General features: G+C 34.4%; 1 protein-coding gene across 1 annotated transcript; it reads right to left on the bottom strand.

Annotated features, from left to right (window-relative positions):
- Nucleotides 1-13239: 13239 nt before the first annotated feature.
- On the bottom strand, nt 13240-14883 carry LOC139856192 (autophagy-related protein 8C-like). Its single transcript, XM_071845441.1, has 5 exons — nt 14778-14883; nt 14231-14286; nt 14093-14145; nt 13673-13791; nt 13240-13551 (listed from the first exon to the last, which is right to left on the bottom strand). The coding sequence occupies exons 1-5, from the start codon at nt 14812-14814 to the stop codon at nt 13457-13459; spliced, it is 360 nt and encodes a 119-aa protein (XP_071701542.1). The 5' UTR covers nt 14815-14883; the 3' UTR covers nt 13240-13456.
- Nucleotides 14884-24113: the final 9230 nt, after the last annotated feature.

The raw sequence follows: 24113 nt of genomic DNA, 5'->3' as shown, positions 1-24113 counted from the left end.
CCTGCTAGCAGAGCCTCATACTCTGCTTCATTGTTTGTGACAGCAAAATTAAACCGCAGTGCGTACGTATGTTCCTCACCGCCTGGACCTGTCAAAATTACACCTGCGCCTGCGCCAGATGCGCTACACGCACCATCGGTGTATAATTCCCATGGTGATAGAACAGGTGCGGGCGGATCTTGATGTTCTGCTGACGCTTCGACATCCGCAGGTATTTCTGCTAGGTAGTCAGCAAGTATTTGACCCTTAACCGCACTGCGTGAAGAAAAGTTTATTTCATGTTCTCCCAATTCGACTGCCCACTTGGCCATTCGGCCAGAAATCTCGGGCTTGTACAGTACCTGAATGAAATAAAATGATTGCGTTAGTCAATGCGGTAACCCCGGTCATTGCCGCAAAGTAATCATGTACCAACCTGTTTGATTGGCTGATCAGTTAGAACCACAATCGGATGTGCTTGAAAGTATCGGCGTAAACGCCGCGCTGTATGGACAAGCGCATATACTAACTTCTCTATTGGCGAGTAGTTTACTTCGCTTGATGTCAGCGTCTTGCTTACGAAGTAGACCGGCATTTGTGTCTGAGAAAACCTCAGCGTTAAAGTTCTACGAAATAAATAATGCAAGTAAATTGATAAGTTACCTTTTCGCGGTCTGCGATGAGAACTGAACTTATTGCTTCCTTTGATGCCGCAAGGTACAGCGTTAACGTCTCCCCAGGGACTGGCGCAGTAAGTGTTGGTAACTCTGCAAGCACCTTTTTCATCTCCTGAAAGGCTGATTCTGCTTCCTGAGTCCAGACAAAATCCTTTTTCTTCAAACAGTTTTTCAAAGTGTTAAAGAATGGTAGCTGACGCTCTGCGGCTTTTGACAAAAACCGCGTGATTGCTGCGAGCTTCCCAGTGAGACTCTGCACATCTTTCTTTGTTTTCGGAGATGGTAAATTATCAATAGCTTCAATCTTTTTGGGATTAGCCTTGATACCCCGCGCTGTCACCACATGACCTAGAAACTTGCCTTCCTCCTCTCCAAAGCTACATTTAAGCGGATTAAGCTTCATGTTGATCCTTCGCAGAGAGGCAAACGTTTCTAGGATGTCTGCGAGCATGTCTTCTTCGGTGTTGCTTTTGATTACCAAGTCATCGACATACGCTTCAAGATTTCTGCCAATTTGAGGCTTGAATGCTGCGTCAATTACACGCTGATAGGTCGCGCCCGCGTTCTTCAAGCCGAAAGGCATCTTTGTGTAACAATAAATACCCTGCGGCGTATGAAAAGCAGTCTTGTCTTCGTCTTCCGCAGCCATTAGAATTTGGTGATAACCTTTGTATGCGTCCAGAAAGCACTTATATCTGAATCCAGACAAAGATTCAACCTTCCAATCTATCTCCGGGAGAGGGTAATTGTCTTTAGGACATGCTTTGTTAATGTCTTTAAAATCAACGCACATTCGCCAGTTACCATCAGCCTTTTTCACCAACACCGGATTGGCAACCCATGTTTGATAACGCACTTCGCGTAGAATGTTTGCTTTCACAAGGTTGTCTACTTCTGCGCATAGCCAATCACTGCGGTCTAAAGCCATATGCCGCTTCTTTTGTCTAACAGGTGTGAGCGATGGATTAACATTCAACTTATGTTCTGCAATGTCCCGCGGGACACCTGTCATATCTGATTCGCGCCATGCGAAAACATCTGCGTTTGCGGACAATATACCATGTAACTTAGCCTTGGTTTCAGCTGATAAACCTGCGCCGATTTTTATACGCTTATCTGGATGCAAGCGATTAGCAATGACCGCACTGCTTGCAATCTGCTCCCCGACGCTAGGGATGTTAATTTGCACAACTGACGCACATATCTCAATCGTTTGATGTGACGCCATTGTGGCAACTCCTCCCTTAGTAGGAAACTTAATCAAACCGTGCACTACCGAAGGTATGATGTTAAAACGCCGTATGAAATTTCTTCCCAGTAGCGCATTATATCGCGAAGTCGAGCGAACCACATAAAAGTCAACTAATTCGTTCCTTATTAACTGCGGATTCTTGTCATCTTCGAGCTCTATTACTAACTCTATCCGTCCCACGGGCCATGAGCTTTCTCCGAAAAAACCAGACAGCGTGATATCAGACGGACGTAGCTGCGCCTTCACGTGTTCGGGAAGAAATTGATAGCAATGCTCGTACATAATGTCAACGCCGCTCCCAGTGTCGACATGCATGCGCTTGACCTGCACCCCGCAAGAAGGAATGCGGCACTTGATAATGATAGGTTCATTCACCCTGTTAATTGACATCACAGGAGGGAAAGTGATTGGAAGAAGTTCCCAATCCTGATGATCGTTATACTTTCTTCGCTGACCTAATTTCTCTGCGTCAACCATGTTAATGGTTAAATCAGCATTTTTGGTCTTATCCAATTTCTGCCACGCGAAGGTTTTAGTTTTTGACCCTTCTTCTGCGGCTTTCCCTTTATCTTTCTTTGGCGGTTTGAGGTGATCCAACTTACCCGCACGGAGCGCCTCCAGTACCCGTTCCATCAAGTTTTTACACCTATTCGTATCGTGCCCGTAATCATCGTGAAATTCACAATACTTTGTCTTATCCCGCTTACCAAATTCTGTAAGCGGATTTGGAACCGCGAAGGTCGCGCATACTGGCTCCGTCGCCAAAATTTCTTTGGGCGTTTTGGATAAGCTTTTAAGAAGCGCATAGTTCTGATTGTTGATGCCGCGCTGATTATTGTTTCGATAATTGCCACTTGATTTCCCTTTATCATTCCTGATAGGACCACCGCTAGGATACCTTCCGCGAGAGTTGTTACCACGATTTTGATCGCGCGAACGATCATCATCGTCCTTCCTCTCGTTGCGTGTGCTAGCTGTTGGAATGTCATTATCTTCGCCACTCCGCATATAGTCGTGGCATTCATTAAGCGCCTCAGCATAAGTTGTTGGGACTGTATGGCGCAGACGCCTTACCAGTGTTGGATGACGTTCTGAGTTTATACCATGTATGAGTCCGGAAATCTGTTGCTCTGGTTTGAGATCTGGTATACGCAGGCACTCATTAGTATACCTTGTGAGAAATTCGCCCAAAGATTCCTTGGACTTCTGCACGATGTCATGGCATTCAATGTGAGTGCGCTTGCGTGGTCTCTGATTCTGATATTGCAGTAAAAACTTTGTCCGCAGATCCATAAACCCGGCAATACTACCCGCCGGCAACTTATTAAACCACTCACGAGCAATACCCTGTAGTGTCATAGGAAATATCTGACACGCAACCGGATCCACCCAGCCTTGAGTGCGCATTGCGCCTTCGAAGCGCTGTAAAAAATCATCTGGATCGGTCAGGCCGTTGTAAGTACCCAACGTGCTAGGTATCTTTGGTGCTGATGGAAACGGGTAGGCGGATATATGCGGAGGAAACTTGTCAAAGGTAGTCGGTAGCTCGAAGGGTGGTTTAACAGGATCCCCTTTCAAATTTGCAAAGAAACGCTTCATCATGTCCTGAACAAAGTCAGGTTGTGAAAATAAGTGAACCATATCGGGAGGTGCGGCCTGCATGAATTGACTTGCAAGATTTGCCTGCCCTTGAACATTTTGCCAAGGTTGACCCTGCGTCTGCGGATATGACCAAGGCTGCTGCGTTGGAAAAGAGGGATAACTTGAAGACGCGGAGTACACAGGTGGCTGTAAAGGAAGCGAAACCTGTGGCGCAGATATCTGCGAAACTTGAGGATACACACTTAAAAGCCCAACTGTATGCGCTGTGCTTTGCTGCTGCGCTGTTATCGGCGCCCAATGAGAGTTCGCATCTGGGATGACCCCAAATTCCCAACTATTAAGTAACGCCTGCGCATCCGCAGGAGTTAAAAATTGTGAGACTGGGCGCGGTGGTTGCCAAGGTTGCAACGGTGTAAATGACGAATTCTGCTGAATGCCCTGCGTATGCAGAGGTATTGAAACAGTGGTACTGTAAATAGGTACCTGGCCGCAGCAAACCACATGCGGCCCCGTTGTTCTACCGCCAACGCCTGCAAAGATGACCCTTGGATCCACTGTCGAAAAGTCCAGCCGCGTGGTTGTGACTGGTGAGTTTGCTCTTGGCGGTGTGACCCCGTCTGAATATATCGGTTTGTACCTCTGAAAGGGTTCGCCGGATATAGGTGGAGGGTATATCGTGTATCCCGCCTGAGTAGCGGCCTCCGTAGTCATAACCGGTGTATGTTGACTACCAGACGGTGCGTTCTGAACATCTGTTTGGGTATGTTCCGATGATTCCTCGGAAGTCATGATACTGTTAAAGAAAAAATTCAAAAATTTTGTAAATAACGAGTCATACAATTCAAAACCTTAAAAGAAAAAGCAATTAAACAGTCTTGAATTAATTCGACTCTCAATGAAAGCACCACTTGATCATGCATATTTTAACCTATCGGAACAAAAGAAACAATTAACTTGGAACTTGTTCCTTTTATTACAGAAAACAAACTGTTCTTATTATCATAAGAAACAATTTGAAAGATGAAACTACTTGATGCACTTCATTGATTTCATAATCGTACATGTATACAGCCATACATATCTATAAACTAGGTAAGTCTAACAAACTTCCTAACTATTTGCCAATTCTTAGAATCATATACAAAAATAGATAACGTCAAATGTACAGTATATATATATATATATATATATATATATATATATATATATATATAAATATATATATATATATATATGCATATCTCGTCTAATACAATTAACTTGGCTAAACTTTTACCAAATTGATGTGAAGGCGTATTGACCAGATAGTACAAATCATCTTTCTTTCCACGCGATCTCATGACATTCTTTGTTGTCAAGTCTTAAATCACACAGAATTATGAGTAGAAAATGACAACACGCTCCATATCTTGAGTGACTTTTAGAACAGACAAGCTAAACTTAAAATCTGGAACCACCAAAACATCTATGGCAGCATGATACGATTTTCTTGAACGTTTGCAAACTTTTACTATTACCGTTACTGGTCTTATACTTTGGTTGAACATTTGCACCAAAACATCTTGGCTTTTAGTAATTGAATCTAGGCTCAATCACCTACTCCCATGGCCTGGTTTTTTTTTTTTTTTTTTTTGCATAACCCACCCCAACTGCTGCCCAGGAGGAAACCCGGCTCAATCCGAGGGCATGGACGATAAAAAACCCCTCCCCACTGCCTCAAAAAGCGATGTGCGGAAGGCGCTCTTGGGTGGAATTCAAGGGTAAGAGGGCAACCTTGTGTGCAATGCTGCATCCCACAGAATTCGAACTCTTGACCTATCGCTAAGAGAAGCAGACCACTACTACATGAGCTACAACACAAGGTTCCATGGTCTATTAAATTTATGATTGTCCTTTGAGAATCATTATAAAGAAGAAAAAAAATACAAAAAACTACTCTTATGATATGTTTTCTCTAAAAACATCTTGATTTCCATGTTTATGATTAGATAGAAGGAACCAGAAACAATCAACGGGTTTAGTTGTTATAAAAGTCTACTAAAACAGTCTTCTCAATAAAATTCAAATTATGAGCTTCGAATGTAATAATACTTGATATGAATAATACTAAAGTTATGAAATTGTGATGTGGTCCAGCGGTTGGTGGTCTGCCTCCTTTAGGGGAGGTCAGGAGTTCGAGCCCCGTTGACTACATATTAAAAACACAATTTCATTCCTGCCATGAAGTATCCACCCATGACACCTTTCCCATATCGTTTGGGGGGGTAAAGGGGAGGGGAGTTTTACTTGGCCGTGCCCTTGGATTGGTTTCAAGGTTTCCTCCCGAGCAGCAATGGGGGCGGGTTTTATCGCTGCATCGGCATAGTCAAAACGGGAGATGATCGCAACGGGTGGTTAAAGTCCCCTCAGGTGATTCCAATTGCTGTTAAAAAAATGATAATACTAAAGTTATGAGCTTCAAGAAGTTAATACTTGATCACAATTTTTGGAATTATAATATATAAAACAAATGATCCTTTTTATCATATAAAAAAAAAGAAATTTCTGATTACAAGAAAGACGTTAATACTTGATCAATTTCCGATTACAAAAAAGAAATTTATGAATAAAAATACAGAGAAAATATACCACCAATCTCTAAGTAGCACCTCCACCGCAACAGCCGCCGCCACCACAACCTCCGCCACCGCAACCTCCGCCGCCACCACAACCGCCACCGCCGCCACCACCGCCGCCACCACAACCGCCACCACTAATCATATCTCCAACCACCAACCCACCCACGAATCCAGCTCCCAACCCCACACCCATATCACTACTCTTCCCCACCCGTGCTGCAGCTTTAATCTTCTTCTTCGGCACCTTGCAATTCACATATGCAGAAGTTATTTTATTATTGCCATTGCTGGTCTTATACTTTGGTCGAACATTTGCACCAAAACATCTTGGCTTTAGTAATTGAATCTAGGCTCGATCACCTACTCCCATGTCATGTTTTTTTTAACAGCAGTACGGGATCACCCAGAGGGAACTTAACCACCCACGCGTTCATCTCCCGCAGTAGCATAACTCGCCCCCAACTGCTGCCTAGGAGAAAACCCAGCCTAATCCGAGGTCATGGGCGGTAAAACCCACCCTCCCTCACTGCCCCGACAACGCGATGTGCGGAAGGCACCCTTGGGTGAAATTCAAGGGTAAATGGACAACATTGTGTGCAATGATGCACCTCACGTGAGTCAAACTACTGACCTCTCGCTAAGAGAGACCGACCACTACCGCATGAGCTACAACACAAGGTTCAGATACCCATTAATAAACTTATGATTGTTCTTTGAGAATCATTATAAAAAAGAAAATACAAAAAAGTACTCTTATAATATGTTTTCTCTAAAAAATCTTGATTTCCATGTTTAGGGATTAGAAAGGAGCAATCAGAAACAATCAACGGGTTTAGTGTTATAGAAGTCTACTAAAACGGTCTTCTCATCTCTTAATAGGTGTACGTAATTGAAAACAAGTATACTCTTGCTTGCTCCCTTCAAAAGCTTATAGTTACATATTTTGCTCAGAGAGTTGAGATATGGTTGCCATTAGTGAACTTCTTGTTGTATAATGGCTTTCAACACAAACTATAAAGACGCCGAACTATTTGTCGTATATGTTATTGCTAAGGTATGTGATTAAAGTTTTTGAGACGACAAGTTTGATATTTTTAATCACACCCTTATAAATGGTTGAAGGTTAACTTACCGATTCATAATTAAATAAATAATAAATAATATGACCATTAAAAGCATATATGGGCCATTCGGTGGGCTACTGCAGATTTCAACTATTATTCGTGCAAGTTACATTTTTTTCAAGTGTTGGTGTCCAATTCAGCTCCTCTTTTTGCAATACAATTGGATATGGCGCAAACATCCTGTTTTGGAGAACGTTTGGAGAAAAAGTTGGTGCTAGGCTCATGGATAGTAGAGGTTAACCAGAAACATTAAGAAACAATCTAGTTCCGAAGAAAGTCGAAATCTTCATTTGAAGAGCGATGAAAAGGAGGTTGCCGGTGCTAATTGAGTTGGACAAATGTGAAATTGATCCTCATTCGGTCCGGTGTTGTCTACATCTCACCCCCCACCCCATACACCACTCATGTGGTAGTGAGTTTTGTTATTGTTGTTGTGTTGTTGTCGGTCCGGTGTCCCGTTTGTGATGATGATGTGAAATCAACCGATCACTCATTATCTTTATCAATATATACTAAAAGCCATGAGATGGGCTACTATCCAGACAATTTTGAAATTACCCTCAACTTTGGAGGTAATTTTGTAAATTTTTTTTAAAATTCTTTTACAATTATTTTCTTAACTACTTTTTTCCACCTTCTTTTTCATTCATTTATTTTTTAAATGTTCTACTCACCAAAACTATCCGTCAACCGTTTATTGAACCAACCTCTTTTTAAGGTTTGATTAACCAACAGTCAACTGCTTTTCTAGACATTCAATTTTCGCTTTTTTTCACCTTCTTTTCCCATTCCATTATTTTTAAAAGGTTCAATTAAACAGCCGTAACCGTTTTCTTTTAACGTTTAATTAACCGATTGTTAACCGACCAAAACCATCCCATGGCGAAGCGCGGGTGTTTTATCCTCGTCGGTGCTATGCAAGGTGGCAATGGATAATTGGGATTTTTTTTATTTATAAGTAATGGGATCTTGGTAACCTTTCAAGCCTTAGCACGAACGAAGCATTTGTTGGATTCTAGTCGTACAACTGCGGAGCTTGGTGCAAAGATTTGGTAAACGGTTGAATGCACATGTGGCTATATTATATGGACGAATCGTAATTACAAAGTATTCACAAACAAGTGTTGGAACGACCTATGACACTAAGTGAAATTCAAGTTATGAGCTTCTAATGTAATAATACTTGGATATGAATAATTCTAAAGTTATGAGCTTCAAGAAGTTAATACTTGATCACAATTTTTGGAAGCGTATAATAATAAATTTAATTCTTATATGAATAAAGATACAAAGAAAATATACGACCAATCTCTAAGTAGCACATCCACCGCAACCTCCGCCACCGCCACCACCACAACCTCCGCCACCGCAACCTCCGCCGCCACCACAACCGCCACCGCCGCCGCCACAACCGCCGCCACTAATCATATCTCCAACCACCAACCCACCCACGAATCCAGCTCCCAATCCCACACCCATATCACTACTCTTCCCCACCCGTGCTGCAGCTTTAATCTTCTTCTTCGGCACCTTGCAATTCACCGGTTCCTCAAATTTCTCACCCAACTTATAACTAAAACTAACAACCGCATTTGTTTTCCCTAACGGTTTTTTCAATTCATAACTAACAAATTGCACGCTTTTTCCTTCATTGGTTACACCTTCTAGAAGATCTTTCACCGGAACTTTAATTTCTCCAAATTTCTTAGTACCAAACAACCTTAAACCTCTGACTTTAATCACAAGTATTTGTTTTGTCTGATTTTCTTCAACTTTGAATTTCGTCGCGTAATTCCACTGTGGTTCCGTACCACCGATTTTGTCAACGGGTGTTCGGAATTTAGGCTGTGATTGGAACCTATTGCCGGTGATTGAAACGACGGCGTATACAGAAAGTCTTCTGCCGAAAAAGCTGTGGTTTTTGAGACCCTTTGCGGAGATTAAAGTAAGATCAAGTGTTCTGAATTGCACGATTTCTGTTTTGTATTCCATATTTTTGATTTGTTAATTGAATTGGTAAATAAATCGATAATGCGATGAAGAGAATAGAAGGTATTAATTTATAAGAAACGGAATTGTGGAATCCGATTTTAAGGGTGTTAGATTATAATCAGGAAACATAAAAAAAGGTGATGACGTGGATTATATACTGATATACATGTGTGATTTATAACGGAATATTCAGGATATACGCGCCTAAAAATCTGTATATCTATAGGATCAGTTATGTTGGAGGTTTTTTAAAATTTAAGGGGGAGTTACAAAAACAGTCCCTGTAGTTTGCCTTGGGTTGTAAAGCTATCCCTCATTGTAAATTTGGATAACCTGGCTACTTTTAGAGCCTTTGAAACCAAATTGGAGTCTTTAATGGAGTAGCAGACGATGGTCATCAATAACTTGCAGCATACATCACTCAATGTAGCAAACAATCGTTATCCGAGACGTATGTACCAAACAACATGGGTTAAAATGTATCTTTGCTTTGTATTGAATAATTAATATTAGCGATAATAATATTAGAGATAAGATTAGTTAGTTATTGAGTTGGTAATTATTATTTGTATCCAATTGTGATTCCCTATACTTCTCTAATTGTATTCTTTCGGATATAATCTGTATATGAATATAATCCAATTCAGCAATTCTTGTCTTATAATTTTATTTACTCTTATATGTATCAGAGCCTTTGTTTGACTCCTTTCCTGCCAAGCTTCGGGTCGGACCACCAACCATTCGCTTGAGGGGTATTAACGATAACTATAATAATCCAAGGCTCATTGTGTGTCTTCATCAGCTTGTATATACGTATATATATTATTGTTTTGTGCATTTTCCTGCATGTTTATTTATATGCAAGTTTTGTTTATTTATATTATTGTTTTGAATCATGATTCGAACAGGAGTTCAATTTGGAAGAATCAACTTATGACATGGTTATGAACAGTAAGTGTTTCTATATGTTTATGCTATGGATCAACTATACTCAGATTACAATAATTACAATGGAAACAAATCATAGTTGTCCAAAAAAACAAAGCATAGTTGTGGTATTTTGTCAAATAAACATGTGAGATCTTAATTAACACCCCCATTACAGTTTGATAGATTGGTAAATAAATAGTTTAAGGTCTTCTAAGCACACCCTAGCACTCATCACTTTTCTAGAGTTATTAAAAATTAACTTTAGGGTATTGATTCTATACAGAACAAACAATTCAAGTGAATCAAGACTGATAGATGTAAGAAAGTTAAGCAGCTCGTTTAAACGGTTGCTTAACGTTTGAGACATTAACCAAATAGTTTAAGTTCTTTTCTTAATGAGTTAATTAAGTTACTTATTCTACAATATGATTCTTTATTCTAGCTGGTTAGTCATGTAAGGTACCTGATTTCAGTAATGATGTGTATTTCAATACATTAATTTACTTAGCTTTGTTGAATGTGGTTGATCTGATGGATGGATCAGACATTTTGTATTACAGGGTTAAACATATGTGGTTCCAAATGGGTAATTTTTCATATGGGTTAGCGGGCTACTCCAGAAACGTACTTGTGATTTGGTTGCAAAAAACAATATTTCTCGTGTTAAACGAAGTGTACAAAGCTCGTTTGCATCATTAGTTTATTTTACAACAAATAATGCGTTAGTTGTTCATTTTACAACAAATAATGCATAAAATCAGTGGATTATAAGTCTATCATTTGTTATTTGCATCTTATAGGGTATCAAATATGTACAAACAATTCAGATACGTCTCTGTTAATATTCAAAATATACGTCACAATACAAAAATTCACTAAATCATGAATCTCAAAAATAAAACTTGGTGAATAGTGAATGGTGAATGGTGAATTGTGACAACTAACAAAACTTAGGCACCCTACGTTCAATTTCAGCATTGTGAAGACACTTACTTGTGTTCTTCTATTAACTTGTGCAATACAATCATCTCCTGGAGTTTATTTTATAGGAGTTTGATGGGTTCTTTAAAAGTTCAAATCATTATTGTATTTAGGATCATAAATCATACAAGTTTTGTACGTACATACAGCGGGGATAGCTCAGTTGGGAGAGCGTCAGACTGAAGGAAGGTCACGTGTTCGATCCACGTTCACCGCAAAACATTTTTAGGTTATTTTTTTCTGAAACTGGCCCTATGTGAATTTTTATTGGGCCGGGCTTTATGTCCTTAACAGCTATTATGTGCCATATGTGTACATTTTCATAAAATTCTTGACCAAGAAGGGTACGCTAGAAAATTTAGCAACGCACAAATTCTTAATTTTTCATATATTGCATTGCATTGCATTGCATTGCATTGTATTGTATTGTACTAATATACTAAAACACAACGTCGTCTACTATTCACTTACTATTCACCGAAAGCGACACATTTACCCCTTTAATGACTTAAAACACAGTCCTCTACTATTCACTTACTATTCATCGAAAGCGACACATTTTGTACTATTCATCTACATTAATTTTTTTTTTTTTTAAATTGTCCCTCTCATTCCCCAGCGACACATTTTCCCCTTTAATGACTTAAAACACAAAGTCCTCTACTATTCACTTACTATTCATCGAAAGCGACACATTTTGTGCTTTAATGACTTATACGTTGCGCAGAGGGACGTCGTACCCACAAGGAGTACTGCACTATTCATCTACATTAATTTTTTTTTTTTTAAATTGTCCCTCTCATTCCCCCTACAAATTTTACTAAAGGACTGCATAAGAACATTGACCCGTTTTTTTTAACTAATTTTTCTTCCAAAAAACAAGACGATAAAGACTTTTTAACCCCTTCTATACCTTCAATTTTTCCTCCACTTTCACCAACAACGACTCCATCACATTGCCCAAAAATTTCTACAAAACGGCGCGGCAACGCACGCTCACCAAACACTAGTTATAAGCATTTGTAATTGTATATTTTATAACTTGGTAAAAAAATGTTACATAGTAGTAACATGATACAAAATACCGTGCAACGAGTTAAAATCTGTGTACAATAAGTCAATAATGCTTACACTCTTGCAATTTATAAACAAAAACATATATTTAAACGCAAACAGCCAAATGCAAACAGCCAAACATAACGATACGTGCTAGAGATATAACTTTTCGTTGAAAGCGAACACGCACACAACAAAAAATCAAACACCAAATCTCAGCATAATTTCAATTTGTTTAGAGTGATTTTACTTTGATATAAGTAGACATATTAAACCAGATTTAGTGGTATTTGGAAAACTATTTTAAGAGTGATTATGTAATACGGATTAATAATTCTTATTAACCATAACTCCAAAAGTAAAAACATTGAGTTGTAGCTCAACTGATAGTGACATGCCTCTTTTAGCGAGAGGTCATTAGACTGCAACATTGCACTCAATTTTATCCCTGACTTTGTAACATTATGTTTTAAAAGTAGTTCTGAATGTATTGTTTTAAAAGTAGTTCTGAATGTATTAGTGTTGTTTAAGATGTCATAATTAGATTATTACTTGCATCCACGTTGACATTCTTAATTAAAAAAAGACTTAAAGTTGATCCAAAAAAAGTTCCTGTTCTGTAAAGTTAATCTTAGACTTTATAAATAGTTTGGTTATATCTGGTATGAAATGATCCATAACTTTACTTTATTTGACTGAGGGGTTTTATCTTCCAAACAAAAAGTTCTAAACTCCTAAAAGCTCACTCCCAAACAGGCCATATATATCTCGCCCCAATATTATTAGTTGATTAGCAGAACATTTTACTTATCTAAGCATTAAAATCAGGTCATTATGGTTGCAAGCATCAGTTCCAAATCACACAATCAAACACCCCAATATCCTCTTTGTTAATGATGCAGTCACTTGCAATCTTATAAACACAGATTAAGCACTTTAATTAAACAAACAAGGATTTCAGAACAGGAACTGTTTGCTTAAGCACTTTAACTAAAAGATCAGTAGATTTCAAGAACTCAAACACAAAGTTTAAAAATAAGCAAACACCATTCATTCATACTACTATCAGATTATTCCCAGTTTCAACATAAGAGCGTTCAACTGCAATACTGCCTAATAAAGGCGAAAGAGAAAAGTAGATAAAGGTTTCGACCTAGCAAAGAAGACCATTGATAAAAGAATGTACATGTTCATGCCTTCTTTAACCATATTTACATCCATCATCCAGCTTCCATTTCACACACTTCAAAGCAATCCAAATGTGTTCTCTCCACTGTAAGTCATGTAAAGAAAACCATCTTCATCTTTGTTTTCTTCATAGATAGCAGACATCATGGCAGCTGTTGTTGAAATTTCAAAACACCAAGAAAACATTTAAGAATTAGAAAAACCAATATTCAAACAATAACATACACCAAATCTTGAATATCAAATATCAAAAGGATACGAATTTATTCATACCAGTAGGTGGTAAAATGTTCTTGACAAAGATAAAGATGGCCTTTTCGGCACTCAGCTTAATTCTCTTTCTCACAACATACACAAACTGTCCAACGGTCAGATCAGCAGGTACCAAATATCTGCATCCACCGAATCACTTAGACATATTACAATAAAATATACCTGAATCAAATAGTTGGTTATAGACTACAAACACCTATACGCAATAAAACTAACATAACGAATTTAGTAAACAAAACATAAGTTGATACATCGTATACCAAAAAAAGTCTATAAAGCTTCAAACATCAAAAGAACTAAGTAATGAAACAACTAAGACCACATAGAGAATGAATAAATATATAGAGTTAGAAAAAAAAGAACCAAATGCATTATTAAAATCAAACTCGATAACGAAAACGATGTAAAGAGGTTACTAACTTCTTCTTGTCAATGTCAGGTATGTCGGTTCTATCAGCCTTCTCCACAATAACCTGTAAACAAAAAACAGAGCATAAAAGATCAGAATAATATCACAAATAATGGATTTAATTACATGATTGAAAATATTTTAAGTACCGGAATTCGGTCAGGATACTTCTCCCTGATACGAGCAGACTCAGCTTGTCTCCTCTCTAACAAATATCACAACCAATAATAAAGTAAAAAACTTTAACATATTACATATGTAGTCTCTATAATGATTTGCTATGATCAATATGTTAATCCAAAAGAATTAGGAAAGGTCAGACAACACTGATCAATAATAAACACCAGTTTAGTTAGACTAGCTAAAGTAGGCAGTTTCATGCACACAATCATAAAGATCATACCATGACAAAACGATTATCAATTTTGTTAACAGATCAAACCCTAATTACAGGTTGAAACAATTTAATTTTATTTAATTTCGATCCACAGACCCTTAGAGGTTATATCAATTTATATTATTTACTTTCGATCCACCATAAACCTAATTAAATATTTAACTATGAACGTATAAATATATTGTACAGTTTGTACAGACGATAAACAGATAGTTAACGAAACACATCATAATAAATGCAATTGAATAACAGATCAAGAGCGAAAACAATTGAATTATAAAAAGATCAGAAGTAATAACCTAAAGGTTGTTCCAATTTGAAGGAGCTTTTAGCCATGGTAATTTGATTGAAATTAGGGTTGAGAGTTGGGGAAGAAATAAAAGAAAAAGATATTATTGTTTATTAGTTTTTCTACGTTTCTATATTTATTTGTAGGGTAAAGGAGACGACGACACGGTGCCGTTTAACGTGAATTGACGGCACAAATTTGAGGTATGGCCCACGAAAGCCCATTATCCGTAAACACGCAATTTCATGTAGGGTTCAGAATAATTAATTTGTTATAAAAGTTAAATTGGATGTTAATTTTATTATTATTATAGATATTGTATAGTAGATTTTTTAAGTATAAATATGTGTGTTATAAGTTTATAAAACACACACTAAATATATTCTCTCATATTCTTTCATATTCTCTCTATATACTTATTAGTAGTCTACAGTCAAGAACTAGGTCACTAAAGGTAGTTATAAGCCTACTGAAATATAACACGTTATCAGCACGAAGTGCTCCGTATAATCAAGGTTTATCTAAGCAAGCACACGTCACTAATCAAGGTAAGAAATTATCTAACTTTTATTAACTTCACTAACATTTATATTTATGTTATTTAAGTTATATATGGTCGGTTATACCGCCTGAATTATATTTCTGTAATCTAACTTTTATTAACTTCACTAACATTTATATTTATGTTATTTAAGTTATATATGGTCGGTTATACCGCCTGAATTATATTTCTGTAATCTAACTTTCATTAACTTCACTAACATTTATATTTATGTTATTTAAGTTATATATGGTCGGTTATACCGCCTGAATTATATTTTCTGTAATCTAACTCTTATTAACTTCACTAACATTTATATTTATGTTAATAAGACCTCATGATTGTACGCAACACGTCATTTGACAACACGGTACTTTATGTACGCAACACGTCATTTGACAACACGGTACCATGGGTCGAGATTAATTCCGATCAATACGAATACGATGGGGTCTTTATATGTTATCTAACATTTATGATTACTTATGCAATTAATCATTATTTATTTCATGCATACTAATGTTTATTCTTAAAAGTAAATCTTAAAAGTTAAAATAAGAAAAAATAGTTTGTATTTTTATTAAAAGTAAATCTTAAAAGTTAAAATAAAAAAAAGTAGTTTGTATTTTTATTAAAAATAAATCTTAAAAGTTAAAATAAGAAAAAGTAGTTTGTATTTTTATTAAAAGTAAATCTTAAAAGTTAAAATAAGAAAAGTAGTTTGTATTTTTATTAAAAGTAAATCTTAAAAGTTAAAATAAGAAAAGTAGTTTGTATTTTTATTAAAAGTAAATCTTAAAAGTTAAAATAAGAAAAAGTAGTTTGTATTTTTATTAAAAGTAAATCTTAAAAGTTAAAATAAGAAAAGTAGTTTGTATTTTTATTAAAAGTAAATTTTAAAAGTTAAAATAAGAAAAGTAGTTTGTATTTTTATTAAAAGTAAATCTTAAAAGTTAAAATAAGAAAAAGTAGTTTGTATTTTTATTAAAAGTAAATCTTAAAAGTTAAAATAAGAAAAAGTAGTTTTTATTTTTATTAAAAGTAAATCTTAAAAGTTAAAATAAGAAAAAAAATCTTGTCCTTTATATTACTCATACGCGTTTTGATATAGTGACTTTATTCGTTAACGTCAACTAACGACGTTACAACGGTCATATATACATAACGGTTGTTAACGTCAACTGACAACGTTACAACAACTATATTTTTCAAATATAAAATAAACATCTCCGTTTTCACATTTTCACAAATCAATCTTCATTTTTCAGATTACTACTCTCAAAAAGTTTTTGTAAAAATGATTCACACAAGGATGATTTTTCCTATTGTATTGGTCATATTAACTATCATCATTGTTGCTAATATACCACCGGGTGAACCTATATTCTATCCTGCCCTTGTGGTTTTATTATTTGTAATCATACCATTATTCTGTTGTTTGCTGCTTATGAATTTAAAATGATTCTAATTTCATTTTATTATTTGTCTATGAATAGAAGTTGATTATGATTATGATTTATGTTATTCATCTTTATGATAATAGAAAATGTCGAATTTGAAAAGGCTTAAATTTGCTCATTTAGAACAAGTGGGAACAACTACTTAACATGGGTTATGAATGTAGAAAAACATCTCGAATCAAACTGTATTTTAGAAACCCTGAATGAAAATAACAATTATTCCGAACAAGAGAAAGCAATAGTAAGTATTTTTCTTAGCAAACATATTGACGAGTCCTTAGAATCTACATATTATATGATCGAAAATCCAAGTGTATTATGAAAAATACTCAAAGATAGATACGATATTAATTATCAAAAAATAAAATTAAAAAATAAAAAAATTAAAAAATAAAATAAAAAATAAAAAATAATAACAGTGATCCATGAAAGAATAAAATTAAAGATATTAGTAGACGCTCTTATAAGAATTCCGGAGATTCTTATTAATGATCTGGTAACGTGGATCATCAGTCTAGTATTTCTTGAATACATGAACATCTTGTTTAGCTCTACAAATAAGTCCCAAAAGAAAAGAAAACGAGAGTGAATCTGTTGACAAATCTTGATTAAATTAACCCTGAGCTACCTTGAGACTTGAATGGTTTGAATTTTCTAAGATGCCTAGTTTTTTATTTATCACTCATAAATAAATGGTTTTAGACCATAACACATATGTTTTATTAAGTGTTATCTTTTATGTACTTCAGATTATAACTTGTTTGCAGGTAATATAATTTGATTATCTTGCTGAAATATAACTCATTATTTGCATATCTTATTTGAAATTTTAGTATGAATCCTGCAGAAATACAACATCAATTAAATGGTAAAGACCTATGTATTGCAGATAGTAGTAACATACACACTATGATCAAATCAAAGAAATATTTCATTGATTTAAATCAAATGAAGGAATTATAAATACTATATCAGCTCTTGCAAACTTGATATAAGAAACGAAAAAGGCAAAATTTCATATTACCAAATGGTACGAATTTTTTGGTAAACAATGTCTTGTTTTCTCCCAAATCAAAGAGAAATTTGTTAAGTTTCTCTGATATATATCATAATGGATATGATTATCAGTCAATGATAATCGAAAATGAGAAATATCTATGTAGCACCGAAAAGTGCATAGGATTAAAAGCGCATATGATAAAAAGCGCATATGATGAAAAGCGCAGCGCATATGATTAAAAGCGCATATGATAAAAAGCGCATATGATGAAAAGCGCATCGCATATAATTAAAAGCGCATATGACGAAAAGCGCAGCACATATGATTAAAAGCGCATATGGTGAAAATGATATATGATGAAAAGCACATATGGTGATTAATGAAAATCAGATATGGTGATTAATGAAAAGCACATATAGTGATTAATGAAAAGCACATATAGTGATTAACGAAAAACACATATGGTGATTAATGAAAATCACATATGGCGATTAATGAAAAGCACATTGAGAAATAATCACCAATGTTTCTTGAAAGAATTCAAGGGTATATATATGGACCAATTCATCCATCATGTGGACCATTTTTCTAATAGACGCATCTAACGCATGGTCTCATGTTTGTGTGTTATCAAGCCATAATATGGCATTTGCAAAGTTTCTTGCACAAATTATTAAATTAAGAACACATTATTCTGATTACACCATTAAAAGGATGAGACTTGATAATGCTGGTGAGTTAACATCTCAAGCTTTTAATGATTATTATATGTCTACAAGGATTGTTGTTGAACATCCAGTTGCTCATGTGCATACACAAAATTGGTTTAACTGAATCAATAGATAAACGCTTACAGCTAATAACTAGACAATTAGAAATGAGTACAAAACTCTCAATATTTATATGGGGACATGTAAATTTACATGATGTGACATTAATTCGCATTAAATCAAGTGCAAGTTATAAATATTCTCCATTAACAACTTAATTTTGGTGGAGACCAAATATTTTCCATCTTAGAACATTTGGTTGTGCAGTGTATTTTTAATTGAACAACCACAACAAATGGTTCCTCAAAGAAGGATTGAAATATATGTTAGATATGAAACATCTTCAATCATAAGATATATTGAACCCATGATGGGTGATGTTTTTACAGCAAGTTTTGTCGATTGTCACTTTAATGAAACATTGTTCCCTATATTAGGGGGAGAAATGAAATATAAATAAAATGATGTTTCATGGTGTGAACATCAATTAAGGAATATTGATCATCGCACAAAAGAATGCGAAAAGAAAGTTCAAATATAATGCATATGCAAGAACTTGCAAATTAATTACTTTATGCATTTAAAGATACAAAAAATAAGTGACTAAATCATATATACCAGCAGTAAATGCTTCAGCTAGAATTGAAATTACAAAAGCTGGCAATAATGTCACTCATGAGTCTTTGCTACGGCAGAAACGTGGGAGACCAATTGGTTCCAAAGATAAAAATCCTCGAAAAAGAAAATCAGCTGATAATGAGGTAAAAGAAAGTGTTCAACAAGAACCACAAATCAATACTCCTTCTGCAGAGGATATTGATAAATGTAAATACATAAATTGCAATAAATTATGCAATATTATGAAACTGAAATGAAATGAAAAATCTTGATGAGATATTTTCATATAATGTTACAATGACATCATGAATAAAGATGATGATCTGGAACCAAAATCTGTCATTGAATATCAAAATAGACATGATTGAGCTCAACAGAAAGGAGCAATACGAGCTGAATTAGAATCACTCAATAAAAGAAAAGTTTTCGGATCAATCGTTATCACTTTTAAAGATGTGAAACGTATGGGATATAAATGAATTTTTATCCGAAAAAGAAATGTGCAAATGAAGATACAAGGCAAAACTAGACTTGTAACTCAAGGTTTCCCACAAAGACCAGAAATGAATTATGAGGAAAACTTATCCTTATGTAATGGATACAATTACTTATTAGATACTTAATCAACCTGGTAGTTACTTAAATGCATCTCATGGATGTTGTTACTACTTATCTATATGGATCACTTGATAGTGATATATATGAATATACCTGAAGGGTTTAAGGTATCAGAAACATCTAACGCAAAACCTAAAGAAATGTATTCCATTGAATCACAAAGATTTTTATATGGGTTGATACAATAGTATAACGGATTAAGTGATTACTTGAAAAGAAAAGTGTATACATATAAACTTATTTGCACATGTGTTTTAATTATGAAAACAATGACCAGATATATATCGTAGTTATTTATGTCAATGGTCTTAATATCATAGGTACAAAAAAAAGAGATCCATGAAGCCATTCAACTTCTAAAGAAAGAATTTGAAATGAAAGATCTCGGAAAAACCAAGTATTGCCTTGGTTTACAAATTGAACATATGCCTAATGGTTTACTTGTACATCAAACAACATATACTGAAAAGATTTTAAAACGTTTTAATATGGACAAGGCAAAACCATTAAGTACTTCTATGGTTGTTAGATCACTTAATGTTGACACTGATCCATTTCGTCCCTGTGAAGATCATGAAGATATCCTAGGACCAGAAGTACCATATCTTAGTGCAATTGGAGCTCTTATGTATCTTACAAATTATACAAGACCTGACATTTCTTTTGCAGTTAATTTGTTGGCAAGGTTCAGCTCAGCTCCTACCAAAAGACACTGGAATGGGATCAAACACATATTTCGATACCTTCGAGGAACTACTGATTTAGGATTATTTTATTCCAACGAATCGAAACAAGATTTGGTTGGTTATGCAGATGCAGGTTATTTATCTGATTCACATAAAGCTAAATCTCAAAATGGATATGTATTCCTAAATGGAGGTACCGCAATATCATGGCGTTCTCAAAAACAAACACTTGTTGCAACATCATCAAATCATGCCGAAGTGATTGCATTACATGAAGCTACTCGGGAATGTTTTTGGTTGAGATCAATGACACAACTCATTACTGATTCTTGTGGACTAGAACGCGATAAAAGTCCAACAACTATCTATGAAGATAATGTAGCTTGCATAACACAGATGAAAGAAGGGTATATCAAAAGTGACCGAACAAAACACATACCTCCTAGATTCTTCTCATACACTCAAAATCTCATTAAGGACAACCAGATTGAAATGAGATATGTTCAGTCAAGTAAAAACTCTGCTGACCTTTTCACCAAAGCACTTCCAACTGCTATTTTCAGAACACACATTCATAATATTGGCATGAGGCATGTTCAGAAGATATAACAATTCAGGCGTTGCCTACTTGAGGGGGAGTCAACTCTATGCTGCACTCTTTTTCCCTTAACTAAAGTTTTATCCCAATGGGTTTTCTTTAGCAAGGTTTTTAACGAGGCAGTACTAGTTATTCTCTAATAAAATTGTCATCCAAGGGGGAGTGTTATAAAAGTTAAATTGGATGTTAATTTTATTATTATTATAGATATTGTATAGTAGATTTTTTGAGTATAAATATGTGTGTTATGAGTTTATAAAACACACACTAAATATATTCTCTCATATTCTTTCATATTCTCTCTATATACTTATTAGTAGTCTACAGTCAAGAACTAGGTCACTAAAGGTAGTTATAAGCCTACTGAAATATAACATAATTTATTTAGTTAACTTTTTTTTTTTTTTAAAGATAACGATACATTAGTATTTTTTGTTTTTAAAGGCTCAATAACGATTAGTATTAAACTTAAGAAATAGTAATAACTAGTTTTATGAGCTCGTGCGTTGCACGACAGATGTATAAATTAGTATTTGATCAAGTTAGTCTTGATACTTATCAAATGTATAATATAGTTACAATTACGCTTACGATAAAAAAAATACTTTATTACTAATAACATTTGTATGAGAAATATTAGTATTGAATACTAATGCATAGATTATGAACTCGCCCGTTAGAACCATTTAACTTCAATTGACAAACAATCGATAAAACACCAAACATGTTTTCGTAAAAAATTTCTTTAAAACTGATCGTTAATAATAGTCTTATATACATCTCTAATGTTTTCAATAAAATACAACGTAATATATTTTTTAAACTAATTAAATATTAACTAAGGGTCCGTTTGTTTTGAACTTAATGGACTTAATATGACTTAATAATTATATATTGAATAAGTCACGTGGTGTTTGTTTTTGACTTAATCCGAATAGAATGTCTTAATAATTTAAATCTTGAAAATGAGAATTTTCATATTCGCCCTATCTTTTCAAAACTGCTAATATAACTGCCTATAACTGCCATATGTACATAGTTAAATTTGTAATTTTTAATCATTTAGCCAGTTCTTCAGCACATAAAACAAACTATAATCATTTATTCGGTACTTATTCTTCACAGACATCATAAGTTCATTCAGACACCATAACTTAATCAAAAGAAAAAACAAACAGAGCCTAAAATAATAATAATTTAAGATACAACCGAAACGTGATCATAACACGTTAGTTGATAAAACAAAGTATATTCTATATTTTTTTTATTAATATATTATTCTATGCTTACATCCACTGCGTATATAATCTTATTTGTAGTGAATAATAATGTATTGCCGAGTATAATTCAAACTAATCTGTTACAGAGTAAATATCTTATCTATGTACTCCGTATCTATCTATATCTATAGTTTCTATTAAAATTCTAAAATTATGATGTCATAAATGAGACTATTCTCTTCTATAAAAATAATCAAAAAACAAAAGAAAAAAATATAAGTATGGTGGATGATGTCATTAATATAAATAATTTTGAATTAAAATTAAATTTAATTAATTAATTATTATTATTAAATATTATTAATAATTATTTTAATTATTAAAATTAAATATATTTGAATTATTTTGAATTGAGTACGAGAAGATATAAAAGCTAGGCTGAAGGCAACCAATTCTAAATTTATATTTTAATTTATATTTTTAAAATAAAATGACAACCAATATTATCTCTTATGATTGGATGTAGATTGTTTAATATGCATTTTAGGTGTTTGATAAAATGTTCGGCTGAAGAGTTTCTTAGTCGGACCCTGTGATTCTACGGGTCATTAAACTAAATGACTTTAGCATTTACGTTCACTTAATACCTAAACATATCATTAAACTGTTCCGTTTAAACAAACCCGTGATTTCACGGGTCATTTCACTAGTATTTCATTATTTTGTTACCTTTTAATGATTATCTATGTACTCCGTATATTTTTGTTACCTTTTAATGATTATCTATGTACTCCGTATATTTTGTTGAAGTATTAATTTAAGTATTATTATATTATAAATTTATTATTATAATATATGTTATATATACGTAGTATATTTTACTAACATCAATCATTAAGGAAATTAATATTAATATAAGATATAGATACATAAATAAAATATTGAAATTTAAGGAATAATATATTTATTAATACAGTGATATGTATCAGTTGTTAATGAGAAGATGACACGTAGGATTATTTTACTCAGATTAATTGAGAAAATAACACTAAGCACGCGCTTTATAATTATGTATAGATAAGTGAGGGAGCCTAAACCGATATAACCAATCCACTCTGTATATAATTAAACTGAATATTTCATTTATAATGTTTAGATTTTTATTTCCATACTTTTACGGTTTTACCTATGCGTATTTTTTTTAAGTATTTTTTCATAATGCTAAGATCATTCTTTACCGTAGATGTAATTTGTGACGATCGCTCCAAATCCATATGGACGAACACGTCATTCATTGATTTCATTGCGAGGTATTTGACCTCTATATGATACGTTTTGTAAACATTGCATTCTTTTGAAAAGGCACACCATAAATGAATATTTAAATCAAAGGTTTTCGACATCTGATGATTTCTACATATAGACAATCACCATAAATAATAGTTTACAACATCATTTCTGTTGACAATGCAGTCAAAATAAGATACATGGTGATGATTTCGTAAATGCAACGTCTCCTTGAAAAATATGTCATGTAAGACTCCATGCACATAGCTTGTTTAACATCTAAGCAAACAGCGGAAGACTTCTAGGAAACCTGAGAATAAACATGCTAACAAGTGTCAACACAAAGGTTGGTGAGTTCATAGTTTTAATGTTGCTCATAATCTGTATATAAAGGTGGATCACAAGATTTCAGTTGTTTAATCCAGAAACGTTTATCAATAGATTCTACATAACAGAGCACCCTGGTAACTAAACTTTAACGCTTATATAATTTGTACCCTTTGTATAATCATCTTAATAATACACGCAAACCATCGTGTACGCTTCTC

The sequence above is a fragment of the Rutidosis leptorrhynchoides genome, chromosome 6, assembly GCF_046630445.1.
Source record: "Rutidosis leptorrhynchoides isolate AG116_Rl617_1_P2 chromosome 6, CSIRO_AGI_Rlap_v1, whole genome shotgun sequence".
Lineage (NCBI taxonomy): Eukaryota > Viridiplantae > Streptophyta > Magnoliopsida > Asterales > Asteraceae > Rutidosis > Rutidosis leptorrhynchoides.
This window is presented reverse-complemented; position numbering and strand designations above follow the sequence as displayed.